The 12,446-nt window shown below is 46.0% G+C and overlaps 1 protein-coding gene across 1 annotated transcript in view; it reads left to right on the top strand.

The window, feature by feature from the left end:
- Window positions 1-12,446, top strand: part of ECE2 (endothelin converting enzyme 2) — a gene marked incomplete at both ends in the record, with an annotated part of 82,768 nt that overhangs the window by 33,012 nt on the left and 37,310 nt on the right. Inside the window, 2 exons of the mRNA XM_081956301.1 lie at window positions 5,411-5,599; window positions 12,004-12,146. Coding sequence (XP_081812427.1) covers window positions 5,411-5,599; window positions 12,004-12,146 — 332 coding nt within the window. The remainder of the gene's footprint in view (window positions 1-5,410; window positions 5,600-12,003; window positions 12,147-12,446) is intronic.

Raw genomic sequence — 12,446 nt, 5'->3', positions numbered from 1 at the left:
CCATCATAAATACATGCCGAGCATCTGAATTTTGATCATGTGATCACAGGGATGCTGCAATGGCCATAAGGGTGGGAAAGAGTCAAAAGTCACTTATTTCAGTGAGTACCGTTGTAACTTTGAACAGTTGCTAAATAAAAGGTTGTAAGTGTCAGCATTCCAAGTAATACACCCATGGGAAGCAGAATTCTGAGGCAGGGAGATTCCGCAAAGAACAATTTATTGGATACATCCTATTGGCACCACTGGTTATGCTGTCCAGTGAAGGTGCTGGCTGGTTGCTTGGTTACTTTGCTCCTCCCTGGCCAGCCACCTGTCGGAATGTCCTTGGTTCCCACAGGAAAACATTCTTGTTTGGGCTACAAAACCCCATCTAGCCTTCCCCCCCCTCCCTGTCCCTCCTTCAGCTTTGTGGCAACCTTGAAGCCTCCAAGATGGCCTCAGCCAGGTTCACTTCTGGGTTGACAGTAAGTTGCAGACTACCGTTGCAGACTACCGTATTCATCAAGTTCCAGAAATCAAGAAAGACACGCTGAGGTTCTAAGCAGTTTCTTTTGCTGTTCTTTGGTTATAGACAGAAACCCTGCCAAACAACACAAACTACATGCCCCATTAAATATATATAGTACTCTGGGAACTATGAGGTAGGAGCCGTCTTCTCCCAAAGAAACTTTGCTGCCTTTTCTCCCTCCTGGGAATCCAGGCTACATTCCATCACAGAATTATGAATATTGTTTAAGGGTTTTATTGGTAGTCCTCAACTTACAACCATTGGTTTGGTGCTCATCCACAATAGTTACAATAGCACTGAAAAGAGTGACTTAAACCTGGTGTTCGATAGAATAGAATAGAATAGAATAGAATAGAATAGAATAGGAAATTAGAATAGAATAGAAAATTAGAATAGAATAGAAAATAAAATATAATAGAAAATTAGAATAGAATAGAATAGAAAGTAGAATAGAATAGAAAATTAGAATAGAATAGAATATAGAATAGAATAGAATAGAAAATTAGAATAGAATAGAATAGAAAGTAGAATAGAATAGAAAATTAGAATAGAAAAGAAAGTAGAATAGAACAGAATAGAAAAGTAAAATAGAATAGAATATAGAATAGAATAGAATACTTTATTATCACTTTGAATATACACTAATCGGAATACATTAAAATAAAATTTTGTTGCACACAGCTCTCAAAGGGTCTCTACTTCTAATATAAACATAACCATGACAGGATATATGGTATTGGAAGTATTGGAAGACTGCTATCATGTCTCCCATGGTCCTTTCTCTTCACTAGACTAGCCATGCCCAGTTCCTGCAACTGTTCATCGTATTTTTTAGCCTCCAGTCCCCTAATCATCTTTGTTGCTCTTCTATGCACTTTTTCTAGAGTCTCCACATCTTTTTTTTATAATGTGATGACCAAAACTGGATGCAGTACTCTAGGTGTGATCTTCCTAAGGTTTTATAGTGCGGTATTAGTACCCCACTTGATCTTGATTGTATCCCTCCGTTAATTTGTATTTATTAGTTTGTCAAAGATGTGCAAGTTAGCCGGTATAAATATAAACATGGACCTGAACAAAGGAAATGAATACAAATAAATGGGGACAGTAGGACAGGGACGGTAGGCATGCTGGTGTGCTTATGCATGCCCCCTTTACGGACGTCTTAGGAATGGGGTGAGGTCCACGGTAGACAGTTAAAAGTTGAAGCTGTGGGGATTTGAGGATATAACAATGGAGTCATTGGATTGCAGTGGCTTTTTTGGCTGATGCTGCACACTGCTGGTTCATATTGAATTGGTTGTCCACTAAGGCTCCAAGATCCCTCTCACAGTTCCTGCTGTTAAGCCTGCCATTAGATCATCTTTACAAGCTTTTTTGCTAGAGCTTTTCAGTTTAGAGGCAAAGTGGACGTGGAATCTGAAAAGCAGATTTCTTCAGCTTCTAACACACACCGCTCTCTTCTAATTTGCTTGGCATCCAATAATTGTTTTTGGTTTTTTTAAATGAAAGATTTTTTTATTCAGCATTTTTTCAAACGTTAAAATCACAACGATACGTTTACAGCTTTCTGTTATCGGTATTTCTTTTTTTCTAATTTCATTTTCCTCTTTGTTTCATAATTTCTCATTTTTACAACATATACAATATTTACACCTCTGTTACTTTCTGAATATATACCCTCTCCTTTTATTATATTTTCCATGCATTCATTATGCATTGATTTTACATCTCTCTTCAAGCCAATTATACCACCTATTGCAGTGATAGCTAACCTTTTTGTTCTCGTGTGCCAAAATCACGTGCATGCCCACGCCCATAATGCAATGCACCCTGCCCACCTGCACATGCCCTCACAACACACACACACACACACGTGCTCCCCTCCGCGCATGCATGTGCCCCATTTTAAGTCTAGCAAGCCTCCTTGAAGCCTCCTGGAACCAAAAATGGTGTGGTGGGGGCACCGTATCCCCTCCTCACAGCCCATTTTGGGCCTGGCAGGCCTCCCCAAACCAAAAACGGGCATGTGGGGGGGGGGCTCCGCACCCCTCCCGCACATATGCATGACCCCCACCCACCCTCCGCATGTGTGGCAAAGACCAGAAAATCAGCTGGCTGGTGGGAGGCGTATATACATGCGCGGTGGAGCTGAGCTGTGCGACAGCTCTCGTGCCAGCAGTGCGGGCCATAGGTTCACCATCATGGACCCATTCCATGTCTTGTAGGACTCTGTTTCCTTTCTATTTCTTAGTGTCAACTTGTAAAGCGTTTCCATGACTACTATCGTTGACATAGGAAAAGGGAGGAGAATTCCATGCATACCTTTGGCCAGAGTCAGGTCTCATATTCCCTCAAATGGCATGTGAAATGCGCATGTACATAGCCTGCTGCAGCACTTTGTTGGTGGATGTGATTTATGACACAGACAGAAGGGAGGGGATAGAGGGGTAAAGTCCAAACGCAATTCAGCGGGAACCAGTTTCGGCTCTGCAGAAGAACGTACCAAATGTTCTTCTTCGATTCTAATAAGTGAATGGATTTCTTTTGAACTTTGTCTCGAGGCTCGTAAATTAATTAGGTCATCTTTTGGAAACTTCACACCATCGTTCCTTTGTCCATTTCTGTGCATTCTAGCACCTTTTTTAAAAATAATCTCTGCATTTGAGGGAATGGTTTTTTGTTTCCCATTTTGGGCAAATGAGATTCTGACTGTGATAATTATATGGAGCATTATATATTGTTTATTTTAAACACTGGGTCATCATGATACCCTGGAAATTTAATTGGACAACCAGGTTGATATTCTTAGCCTATGGAATTTGATAGCTGTTCTGCTTGACATTCTGCTTCCTTCTGCTGGTTTGGCCATGTTTGAAGTCTCCTGACTTTTTATTAGCTTTTTGTTTTGCGATCGTTACCTGTGACCTCCCTTGCAAGCCGATCCCATCTATCCGTTGGGCAGTGATGTGCAGTGAGGTTTATGGCTGGGGAGGCTGGTGACGTCATCAGGAAGGCGGGGAATGGGACCATGTGTGCTGGAGGCTGAGGCTGCCTCATCCTCCAGCACACGTGATCCCATTCCCCACCTTCCTGAGCGCGCTCTGCCAGCTCGCGCTCCGCAATCCCAAACAGCAGCTGCTTTTCAGTGCTTTTCTGTGCGTCTGGCGTTTTGGACATCTGGCTATCTACCTAAACACCAGACACCAGCCACTTCGTCTTGATGACGTCGCCGACGTCGCTGCTGGGCGCGGCTGGACCGAGGTAACAGAGTGGCGCCGAGGGGTCCGAGCGGACGAAAGAGCGAGCGAGCGATGGAGGATCAGGCAGCCTGATCCTCGGTCGCTCATCTGCTGGACTGCCTCGGCACCACTCTGGCTACCTCCGTCCATCCGGGCATGGCAGCTGCGGCGACGTCATCAAGCCCCTGCCACTTCTGTACGTCTATTGCAGTCGCGAGGAGCACGCAAAGTACAGCGGAGGCAGGAAGGTTATTGGCGCTTCCGAGAACCCTCCTGCCTCCGCCGGTTGCCCAGCTGGCACCGCCCCATGCACGCTCCTCCTCCTCCCTCCTCTTCCTCATATATATGAAACTCCCTCGTGGATATTATTATTATATATTATTATTTCATGATGAGAGGTGAGGCTCTGCCTCCCCTGCCTCCCCTGCTCGCACTTTGGGGGAATTCTACTCTTTCTTCTACCCAGGACAGCTTGGGGTGGAAAAGATGTATTTTGAGTCTCCCTTCCCGAAATCCAGAGTCACAAAGCAGGTTTGAAACAGAAGAAGGATCTATAAAACAGCGCGAGGCGAGGAAGGCTTCAGGGAGAAATAAAAACTGGGGAAGCTGAAAGAATTCTCATGGGAAAAGGGAAATGTAAGGGGAATTCCAGGTGAAATCAATGCAGCCAGGTGAGCAAAACTCCCGATTGAGCTGCTGAATCAACTCTTGAACTCCAGCAGATATTCACTGCAGAGAAGAAGGGGGGAGGGAACATCTGGGCCTCCCAGATGCTCACAAGCAGAAGGTCCAGATGTTCTCTCTCCTTCATCCTTTCTGCAGTTCACAAGCAGACTATGGTTTCCTTCCTCCCTCCCTCCCTCCCTCCCTCCCTCCCTCCCTCCCTCCCTCCCTCCCTCCCTTCCTTCCTTCCTTCCTTCCTTCCTTCCTTCCTTCCTTCCTTCCTTCCTGGTTCTTTACTGTTATAGTCAAAACTGGACTCTTAAAGGGAAGGGAGGGAGGGAAAGAAAGAGAGAGAGAAAGAAATAATCTCAAGCAATACCCAGAGTTTGTTTGTTTGTTTGTTTGTTTGTTTGTTTGTTTGTTTGTTTGTTTGTTTTCTTTCTTTCTCTCTCTCTCTCTCTCTCTCTCTCTCTCTCTCTCTCTCTCTCTCTCTCCCTCCCTCTCCCTCCCTCCCTTCCCTCCCTTCTCTCCCTCCCTCCTTCCATTCCCTCTTTCCCTCCCTTCCTCCCTCTCTGGTTCTTTACTGTTAAAGTCAAAACTGGACTCTTAAACTGAATTCAGTAGCTGCTATAATTATCTTGGGAATTGGATGGCAATAAATCCATTTCCTGCTTCCACCATTACTATTTCTTAAACTTGACTGAAAGGGAAGGGAGGGACAGAAGGGGAGGGAGGGAGGGAAGGAGAGAAGGGAGGAAGGAAGAGGAGGGAGGGAGAGAAAGGAGGGAGGGAAAGAAAGGAAAGAAAGAAACAAACAAACTCTGGGTATATCTTGAAATTTCTCATATCCCATTCCAATATTCCTTTTGATCATTTTTCACTTCTTCCTACTTGGCCTTCCAGCCAAACTCCAGAACGAAGCGCTCTGCTCTCCAGCCCTCCGGAGGATCAGGAGGCAGGGTCATTGTTACGGAATTACTCCTCTCTCTGGCAGGTGTTGTCTGCCTACCTGGAGTACATGGTGGAGCTGGCGATGCTGTTGGGAGGAGCCAGAAGCCCAGCGGAAGAACAGATGGGGCAGGTGCTGCTCCTGGAGACCGAGTTGGCCAACATCACCGTCCCGCAAGACGAACGGCGAGATGATGAGAAGATTTACCACAAGATGACCATTGCTGAGTTGCAGGTGGGCCTTGGCTGGAGAAGGGCGGGAGGGGGCAGCTGGTGGAGAGAGCTTGAATCAGCCTTCAATTTAGGCTGAAACACAATGGAACACAAAGGAAACATACTGTGTCAGGATTCCAAGTAACACCCCTAATGAAAGAAGACTCCGAGGCTTGAGATGTCATATTGGCACGTAAGGGTGGCTCAGTGGCTAAGACACTGAGCTTGTCGATCAGAAAGGTCGGCCGTTCGGCGGTTCGAATCCCTGGTGCCGTGAAACGGAGTGAGCTCCCCTTACTTGTTCCAGCTTCTGCCAACCTTGCAGTTCAAAAGGATGTAAAAATGCAAGTAGAAAAATAGGAACCACCTTTGGTGGGAAGGTAATAGTGTACTGTGCGCCTTCGGCATTTAGTCCAAAGGTGGGTTCCTACCAGTTTGGCCCAGTTCGGCCGAACTATGCCAGCCTGGGGCGCAGAACCGGCAGCAACCCAGGCTGGCCACGCCCCACAACAGGTTTCCCAGTCGCTGCCGCCATCTTTTTGGGGAGTTCTGCACATGCGCAAAACAATTTCCATTGAATTGTAAATGTGTGCGCAGTGTGGATCCAGCTTGTGCGCGCGAAGCATGTCCATGAGTGAACTGGCAGTAATGCTGACCAGAACCCACCCCTGGTTTAGTCATGCCAGCCACATGACCACGGAGATGTCTTCGGACAGCGCTGGCTCTTTGGCTTTGAAACTGAGATGAGCACCACCCCCTAGAGTCGGGAACGACTAGCACATATGTGCGAGGGGAACCTTTACCTTTATTGGCACATCTGGGAAAACCCGAATCTGAAATTTTCCAGGTTTTCCCCACCCAAAAGAAAGTTCGAGTCCCTGCCCCGCACCCACATGTCCATCACATGGCGCAATCAGGCACCATCCAAAACTGGAGATGCCTCCCAGTCACACCACTCCAGGTGCAGGGCAAGGTGTCCTTGACTCTCTGAGAACGGAATGTTATTATGACTATATATATCCCATACTCCATACAATCCCCCCTCCCATTTCCCCACAGCAGGAAATGTGGCAGGCCTGAAGGCCCAATGCAGAAGATGGCTTCCAGGCCTGACAGACTGTTTTCAATGCCGTTGTAACCTCTATGTAAGAAATGCATTGACATTGCACACGTATGGAATTGGATTCTGTTGAGCTTCAAGTGGATCCCAGATTGGAGAGTGGGGGGGGAATGAATTGCTGGTCCTGGGGAGAAAGAACCCCAAAGTGCAATGTCAGATTTGTTGTTGTTAGTTGCAAAGTTGTGTCCTACCCATCGCAACCCCATGGACCCCATGTGAGATCGGGTAATGGAAAGGCACACCAGGCTAAAGGCAACAACAGCTCTTTATTGTAACAGAACAAGTATGTACAATCCAGCGAAGGTTGAGTCTGACAGCAGCTCTTTTATAGGGAGCTATCAGACCCTTCGACCAATGAGATTAGACCTCTGTTCCCGCCAGAACAGAGGACCTTGCTTTGAAACCATTATAACTGTAGCCAGTATCTAACACCGCTCCCCTCTTAGATGGAATCATCCTACTGGTAATGTAATCACGCAGGTAGGCTTTTTGGTATCTCTGCAAGACCTGCACTGTTCAGTCAGAGGGTGTTCTTTGGACAGGTCGGACGGACCTGTTTGCTCTGTAACTCTGCTTGGTGGAAGCTCCTGGAACCTTTCACAGGCCACGGCTGGAGCTTTTATAGGGAGCTGTCAGATCCTTCGACCAATGAGATTAAACCTCTATTCCCGCCGGAACAGAGGGCCTTGGTGGGAATCATTATAACTGTAGCCAGTATCTAACAACAACGTTCATCCAGGCCTTCCTCTCTTCTATCATCTCCCAGAGTGTATTTAAGCTCACACCAACTGCTTCGGTGACTCCATCCAGCCACCTCCTTCTCTGCCGTCCCCTTCTTCTTTTGCCCTCAGTCTTTCCCAGCTTGAGGCTCTTCTCCAGGGAGTCTTTCCTTCTCATTAGGTGGCCAAAGCATTTGAGTTTCCTCTTCAGGATCTGGCCTTCTAAAGAGCAGTCAGGGTTGATCTCCTCTAGGACTGACCGGTTGGATCGCCTTGCAATCCCAAGGACTCGCAGGAGTCTTCTCCAGCACCAGAGTTCAAAGGCCTCCATTCTTTGCCGCTCAGCCTTTCTTATGGTCCAACTGGTTTTAAAACATGGTTTTGATTGACATTCTCCTTCCCTCCCCCGCCCACCTTATTTTCTTTGCCTTGGACCAGTTAACACCCTGTGCCCCCCTTTCTGTCTTTTTGCAACTTTGTAAACCAGGGATATCAGGCTTTTTGTTACATAATCCCAGGCACTGTCTTTTGATTAGGATTCAGTTCCCGTTGCCACCTTCTCTGAATGAAAAGTCAACAGCTTTGCTGATCTGAATCCCAATCAGCCGCTCTCGGCCTCCTTAAAGCGCAATTCCGCTCTCCAAGGAAGGGAGTTGTTTCCTTTCTTCCTGGTGTGCTGTGTGCCCACGTCCTTGCTGAGGTCACACTTTTCGCAGTGATGCAAACAGAGGGGCAAAACAACCCCATAGACAAACGTCACACTTCTGAGATTTCCTGCAAGTGATGCTCTGTTTCTTGGGTGAGGTTTTTGTGGGGGCGTCTCCTATCGGGACAGAGGGAAGAGCTGTTAAGTCTTTTGGGGTGAATGGCCGCTTGCTTGGGATGACTTCATGCAGTGTTTCTCAAACTTGGCAACTTGAGGAACTGTGGACTTCAATCTGTGAAGCTAACAGTATGCAGTGGCATCCCAAAAAGCCAACGCAATCCTAAATTGCATTAACGGAGAGATACAATCAAGATCAAGGGAGGTACTAATACCACTCTATAAAGCCCTAGTAAGACCACACCTAAAGTACTGCATCCAGTTTTGATCACCACACTATAAAAAGAGAGGTTGAGACTCTAGAAAAAGTGCAGAGAAGAGCAACCAGGATGATTAGGGGATTGGAGGCTAAAACATATGATAATGGTCGCAGGAACTGGGCATGGCTAGTCTAGTGAAGAGAAGGACCACCATGATAGCAGTGTTCCAATATTTGAAGGGCTGCCACAGAGAGGAGGGGGTCAAGCTATTTTCCAAGGCACCCAAAGGACAGACAAGGAATAATGAATGGAAACTGACCAAGGAGAGATTCAACCTAGAAATAAGGAGGAACTTTTCTGACAGTGAGAACAATCAACCCATGGAACAGAGATGATGATGATAGATAGATAGATAGATAGATAGATAGATAGATAGATAGATAGATAGATAGATAGATAGATAGATAGGTGATAGATAGATAGATAGATAGATAGATAGATAGATAGATAGATAGATAGATAGATAAATAGATGATAGATAGATATAGATAGATGATAGACAGACAGACAAACACAGACAGACAGAAACAGACAGAAATAGACAGATAGATAGACAGACAGACAGAAATGGATGGATAGATGGATGGACGGACAGATGGACAGACAGAGAAATAGATAGATAGACAGACAGAAATAGACAGATAGATAAATAGACAGACAGAGATGGGTGGATGGTCGGTCGGACAGACAGACAGAAATAGATGATAGATGGATGGATGGACAGATGGACAGTCGGTCAGTCATACAGACAGACAGAAATAGACAGAGAGACAGACAGAAATAGATAGATAGATAGATAGATAGATAGATAGATAGATAGATACTGTAGATATAATGATAGATAGATAGATCGACAGACAGACAGACATAGACAGAGAGAGACAGAGATAGATAGATAAATAAATAGATATAGATAAATAGATAGATAGACAGACAGACATAGATAGAGAGATAGACAGACAAATAGATAGATAGATACTGTAGATAGATAGATAGATAGATAGATAGATAGATAGACAGACAGACAGACAGACAGACAGACAGACAGACAGACAGACAGACAGACACCGTAGATATAATGATAGATAGATAGATAGACAGACAGACAAACAGAAATAGACAGACAGAAATTGATAGATAGGTAGGTAGGTAGGTAGGCAGGCAGGCAGACTGACTGACTGACTGACTGACTGACTGACTGACTGACTGACTGACTGACTGACTGACTGATGAGGGAGGGAGGGACGGAGATAGAGAGAGAGAATCAAACATGGGGGAGGGGCCGTGAACCAAGCAGACCCCTCCCAAATGGTGGTCATTTGAGGATCCAAGACCGTAGAGTAAAACTGCTTTTCTAGAGAACGCAAATTCCCCCTTTCATAGCACCTTTCAGCCGCTACTTGAAAAACGAGACCATAAAACCTTTTGCATCGGTTTAATACATTTCAATCCATCCATATGATTTCTGCTTTGAGGTAAATCAGATCGCACAGCAGTAGATTAGGCCTCTGTTATCCTCCACCCACGACCCCCGCCCTCCCCACTGCCACTTTCAAATCTAGTTCATCCACACCCCACTAGGTTACACCGTATGCATAACTAGGTCACCGGAAGACCGGTTGCATTCACGCAACCTTCTACCCTTGGTTAAGTTTTTTAGAGCGTGACATGGGCACACCCAACTCCCTGGCTTAGTTTAGAGGGCTACGTTTATTTTGTTGGACTCAGAAAATTAGGTTAATTCGGTAACCAAGACCGCGGTGCCAATCCACCTATCCAGTTCTTTGTTTACTGCTTTATTTTGCATCGCTCGGGCACCCACTGTTGCCAATAGACGGTTCCCATCATTTCAGCCGTCCCGATTGGCCTGGTTTCCATCACGCCTCTTTGCTCCTCTCACTTTGAGCGCCGGCCAGTTCGAAGGCGGGAGCAGCTTTCTTCCTCTCACTCGCGGGTTGCCAAGCAACGTGCCACCATGGCAACCGGGAGACAAGTAAAATCCTATGTATTGAGTAGCAGGGATGCTTCAGTCTGAGAAGGGCCATTTGGCTTCGATGGGTGAGGCCTGATTGACTCCTTGGGGAGTTGGGGAAGTGGGGGAAGGAGAACTCTTTGCACGAAGGCAGAGCTGTTAACCGGAACAGGAACGAGAGAAAATTAAAATGAAAGGAGAAAATGACATGCCAGAGCTTATCTTTTGAGCTGGGAGCAATAGTCGAGCCGAGAATATTAAGCAAAGTGACAGTATGCAGAATTCATTTGCCACTACTCTGAATGCCAAGCTTTTCTTAATAATGAATCATAATGCTGCCTAAGAGCGAGTGAAGCATTCTCTTCTTTGTTCTCCAGAAGTCTTAATTAGGAAAATGCCCATTAAATAAAGCCAATGCCAGGGAAAGAAAGAACGTCATAAAACATTGGCGCCGGGGAAAAAAAAATCTGCATTTAGTCGTAAGTGGAAATTACAGACTAGGTCAGTATTGGCGAATCTTTTCGGCACCAAGTGCCCAAATCGGAATGCACATGCCTGTTTTTTGGCTGGTTATGGGGCAGTTTAGGGGCATTTTGGGGTCGTTTTTTTGGGCCCTTTTCAGGCTGTTTTTGTAATGGTCTTCGTGGCACCAGAGCGCTGGAAAATGGCCCCCAAAAGGCCAGAAAACTGCCTGGTTTTTGGCCATTTTCAGGCCATTTTCTGGCGCTGTGGTACCCGCAAAGATTATGTGCTGGAAACCAGAAGAGCAGCTGGCAATGGCGCAGGTGCCCACAGAGAGGGCTCTGCATGCCACCTCTGGCACGCATGCCACAGGTTCTCCATCACGGGACTAGGTTGTATTCCCCAACTGGGCGTCCTCAGGATTAATTAATTGGGAAATTGCTCCCTCCTCTGCCAACCCAATCATCCTCAAAGAGAAGATGCTATCTGGGGATAATAGGAGTTGGAGTCCATCTATTCTCCGAAGGTGCCGTGTTGGGGAAGGATGTCACCATATCCGGTTCCAATGTCCAGCATGGCGGTGACACGTAACTCAACCTTCCTCTCTAGTAATTTACTGGTAAAGTCAAAACTGGACTCTTAAAGGGAAGGGAGGGAGGGAGGGAGGGAGGGAAAGAGAGAGAGAGAAAGAAAGAATCTCAAGCTATACCCAGAGTTTGCTTGTTTTTGTTCTTTCTTTCTTTCTTTCTTTCTTTCTTTCTTTCTTTCTTTCTTTCTTTCTTTCTTTCTTTCTTTCTTTCTTTCTTTCTTTCTTTCTTTCTTTCGAAGACGTTCGCTTCTCAACCAAGAAGCTTCTTCAGTTCTGACAGGATAGTGGGGAATGGAAGGATTCTGTCCTGTCAGAGCTGAAGAAGCTTCTTGCAGGAGAAGCGAAACATCTTCAAAAGAAAAAAAAAACCCAGAAAGTCCAGTTGCCTCTTGAAAAAAGCATCTTTGGGACAACCATGACCAGGATGGCTGAGAATCTCTACAGATGAATGAATGGATGAATCTCTTCATGTCTTCTCCAGGTTCTTGCCCCTGCTGTTGAGTGGCTGGACTTCATCTCATACTTTCTCGCACCACTAGAACTAACTGATGCCGAGCCGGTGGTGGTCTACGGGAAGGAGTATTTGGAGCAGGTGTCATACCTCATCAATAACACTGACAAAAGGTATCCGAGAAAGACATTCCATCCATCCAGTAATGATCAGGAGAACGCACATTCCAAGCTTCCGGCAATTCTGGATGGAGTCCATCTTTGGACATGGAAAAGGAAGGGTTCTTGGATGTATGGCACAAAGATGGAGAACTTGGGCCGCCTAGTCCAGTGTTTCTCAACCTTGGCAACTTTAAGATGGGTGGACACTCATGGCTGGTTGGGGAATTCTGGGAGTTGAAGTCCACGCATCGTAAAATTGCCAGGGTTTAAAAACACTAGGCTAAATGTTGCTACATTGCAGTTCAACCTTGG

The sequence above is a fragment of the Natrix helvetica genome (genome assembly GCF_964273705.1).
Source record: "Natrix helvetica genome assembly, chromosome: 5".
Taxonomy (NCBI): domain Eukaryota; kingdom Metazoa; phylum Chordata; class Lepidosauria; order Squamata; family Natricidae; genus Natrix; species Natrix helvetica.
This window is presented reverse-complemented; position numbering and strand designations above follow the sequence as displayed.